General features: G+C 36.2%; 1 protein-coding gene across 1 annotated transcript; it reads left to right on the plus strand.

Annotated features, from left to right (window-relative positions):
* Positions 1-944: 944 nt before the first annotated feature.
* LOC111717739 (uncharacterized) lies at positions 945-1,536 on the plus strand (the record flags this gene model as incomplete). Its single annotated transcript, XM_023493212.1, is given in 1 exon segment — positions 945-1,536. A coding segment is annotated over 1 exon segment (563 nt), but the record flags the coding sequence as incomplete, so codon positions are not given.

The raw sequence follows: 1,536 nt of genomic DNA on the forward strand, positions 1-1,536 counted from the left end.
AAATTTTATCAAAATCTGACAAGTGAAAGTAGGTCAAAACAAAGATTTAGTTTGTTACAGGAAAAAGCAGTCATTCAGGCAGTGTGCCTGAGGACTCAGGCAGTTAGTATTAAAGCCCGGTTTTAGGCCTAAAGGGAGGGCTTTGGGTATGTAGGAAAGTCAGAAAATTTCAACAGCCTCAAACCAATAATTTTTGAGTTATGTAAAAAAACTACAGGGGGGGTCAAATTGCCCCCCCCCCCCCAGCAGGAATAGGGTTTAGAGAGCTCTTAAACCAAACAAGAAAAAGTCGGATTCACAATATTCTGAATTTTCAAGATAAAAATAAGTTTTGGCATGTCCTATTTCCTCTTTACTAAAATATCGATAATTTGTCATTTTGCAAATAGGTTTCCAGCAGAATTAATAAACTGTTATTTTGCGTGCATTTTTTGTCTGTGGTGCAATTTGCAAAAAAATCACTTTTTTGAACTGAATTATGCATCTAGTGTGTTAGTAAATATGCAAGTTGTGGCAAACAATTCTTACACAATTTGCGCATGATTTTATGATGTATTTTATCATATTTGTAGTTTTTTTTCCCCGTGATTACAAAGCCTCAGTTTCATAAGTTCTTTCTTTCTTTCTTTCTTTCTTTCTTTCTTTCTTTCTTTCTTAGCGAGCATAGGCTATTAAGAAAAAAGGAAGATTCTGATATTAAACAAAGCACAAGATCTCCACTACAGTAAGAAAGGAAAAGGAAAAAGGGATAAAGTGGCGAAGCAAAAACAACACTTATTCCTCTAAATGATTCTGGGAACTTAACATCTAGAGAATAACGATTTTTTAAAAGACACTTAAAATATCAAACAAATATATAAGGGAATTAGAATGAGGGGGAGAGCAGGGGCCCCATCACATACAGTATATCCAGCACTAAAAGTATCCCAGAAAAGAAAGCGTTTATTACTTTTAAATTTTAGGAAAAATCAAGATGGAGAACATGGGAGAAGAAGAAGGCAAAAATAAATACCTGCTAGGAGGGGGAGAGAAAAGAAGAAGAAAAGAAGAAAGAAACGAAGAAAAGAAGAAAAGAAGAAGAGAAAGCACGAATACTTACCATCTAGGAGGGGGGGAGAAAGGAGAGTGGACACCTGCTGAAGCTTCAGACTGGTTTGCTAAGCAATATCTTCCAGATCTTAGCGCAGTCAGTGTCAAATTTCCGGAAGAATGGTTGTATAGTGGTTGTTCTATCCAAACCCCTGATTTACCTCCTGCTCAGTTAGCTAAACAAATGTATGAAACTGTGGAATTGGGAGAGAAGGGCAAAGTTGACAGCTTCATGGGGAATAAAAAAGGTGACATTGCTGAAAATGAAATGTATAAGTACTTGAGAAGAATTCCTGAAACATCAAGAACAGCTCTCTTTGTTAACTATGACGTCAGCATGTTCCAAAGGTTTACAGGTAAACCTCATCAGGATCAAGAATTCGATATAGTCTTAGTCTTTGGTGAGCTAAGAAAATGGCTTACAATTGAAGTTAAAGCTGGACAAAA

The sequence above is a fragment of the Eurytemora carolleeae genome, unplaced genomic scaffold (assembly GCF_000591075.1).
Source record: "Eurytemora carolleeae unplaced genomic scaffold, Eaff_2.0 scaffold3400, whole genome shotgun sequence".
Taxonomy (NCBI): Eukaryota; Metazoa; Arthropoda; class Copepoda; order Calanoida; family Temoridae; genus Eurytemora; species Eurytemora carolleeae.